The sequence below is a fragment of the Monosiga brevicollis genome, genomic scaffold, assembly GCF_000002865.3.
Source record: "Monosiga brevicollis MX1 MONBRscaffold_295 genomic scaffold, whole genome shotgun sequence".
NCBI classification, from domain to species: Eukaryota; class Choanoflagellata; order Craspedida; family Salpingoecidae; genus Monosiga; species Monosiga brevicollis.
In genome coordinates this window covers 1-1,825 of record NW_001865203.1, presented here as the reverse complement: position 1 = coordinate 1,825, position 1,825 = coordinate 1, and the positions used below count along the sequence as shown (strand labels likewise).

Sequence of the window (1,825 nt, the reverse complement as noted above, 5' to 3'; positions counted from 1 at the left end):
CGTTGCCAGCGAGACGTTGGTGGGCACGACGAGCTTTTCGTGCAGCGATGCGGGCATGAACCACACGGTGACGTATGTTGCCGTGGACGTTTCGGGCAACACGCGTGAGGTAGATGTTGTTGTCGAGGTGCGGGACAGCGTCTTGCCAACGGCGGTTGCCCAGGACTACACTGTTGTGTTGGACGGCACGGGCAACGGCGTGTTGGCGGCGTTGAGCGTGGACTTTGGCAGCAGCGATGCGTGCGGCGTGGCTTCGATGTCGGTGACGCCATCGACGTTTACGTGCAGCGACCTGGGTTCGCAGACCGTGACGCTGACTGTGACGGACAACAATGGCAACTCTGCGACGGCCACGTCGACTGTGAGTGTTGTGGACCAGACGGCACCGACGGTGGTGGTGCAGGATGTTGAGGTTGAGCTCGACGTGAACGGCGATGCGAGCGTGACTGTTGCGGAGATTGACAACGGTAGCTCGGATGCGTGCACTGCCAGCGGTTCTTTGGTGACGAGCCTGGATGTGGCCGCTTTTGACTGCGACGATGTGGGCAGCGGCGTGGCTGTGACTTTGACGGTTACGGACGAGGCGGGCAACGTGGCGTCTGAGACGGCGACGGTGACTGTTGTGGATCGTGTCTTGCCGACTGTTGTGGGCCAGAATGTGACGCTGACGTTGAGTGCAGGCGGGGCCGTGGGTCTTGTTGCTGGGTCTGTGGATGCTGGCAGCTCGGATGCGTGCGGTGTGGCGACGGTGTCGATTGACGTGGATAGCTTCTCGTGCGCCTCTGTGGATGCGAGCCCCAACGCGGTCGAGCTGAGTGTGGTGGACAACCATGGCAATATGGCGACTGACACGTACTACGTGACGGTTGTTGATGAGACTGCCCCTGCGTTTATTATCACTCCAACCACTCTTGAATTGGACGCGGCCGGGTCATATTCTTTCACGCACACTGATCACACTTCTGTTCCTACCGATGCTTGCGGTGTTTCTTCGGTTGTGTCCAACACCTCCACCCTCTCTTGCTCCGACATCGGTACCATTCATATTTCCGTGTCTGCGTCTGATATTCACGGGAACACTGCTTCGAAATCTGCTGCCTTCTCTGTTGTTGACAATCTGGACCCTATTGTTTCGTTGACCCCCTTCACCCTTCAACTCAACGCTGCCGGTACTGGTACACTGTCCTTGTCTGACATTGACAGCGGATCATCTGACAATTGTGCCATTTCGACTTCAGTGTTGGACCAAACCTCCTTTTCTTGCACGAGCGTTGGCGCTCAGACTGTTCAGGCTACATTGTCGGACGCTTCAGGAAATTCTGCTTCTGACGTTGTCACTGTCACTATTGTTGATTCGATTGCACCCTCAGTGAATGGCCACGCCAGCCTCACTCCAGATCTGGACGCATCAGGTGCCTTCACTTTGACTTGGGCTTCCGTGGATATTGCTTCATCAGATGCCTGTGGCATCAATGTTGCTTCCTTCAGTCCTTCGCAAACTTCCTTTGACTGTGCTGATTTGGACAGTGTTGTGGCCGTGTCTTACACGATCACTGATGTCAATGGCAACCAAGCTTCATCAAGCGTTGATGTGGCCGTGGTTGACAGCGTTCCTCCGGTGCTTTCCATTGCAAACGCGGACTTGCCTTTAGACCAGACAGGCTCTGCGACACTCACGTCCGCAGTCATCGATGCGGGTACTGAGGATGCTTGTACCCCTGTGACATTCGACTTTTCACGCGTGGAATTTAACTGCTCTGACTTGTCCACTGGAACTTTTGCTATTGATGTCAGTGCACGCGATGCGTATGGCAACTCTGTCGAT

The 1,825-nt window shown here is 55.6% G+C and overlaps 1 protein-coding gene across 1 annotated transcript; it reads left to right on the top strand.

Moving 5' to 3' along the window:
* Positions 1–55: 55 nt before the first annotated feature.
* On the top strand, positions 56–1,618 carry MONBRDRAFT_30665 (uncharacterized protein; the record flags this gene model as incomplete). Its single annotated transcript, XM_001751113.1, has 2 exons — positions 56–930; positions 1,489–1,618. Coding segments are annotated over 2 exons (1,005 nt in total), but the record flags the coding sequence as incomplete, so codon positions are not given.
* Positions 1,619–1,825: the final 207 nt, after the last annotated feature.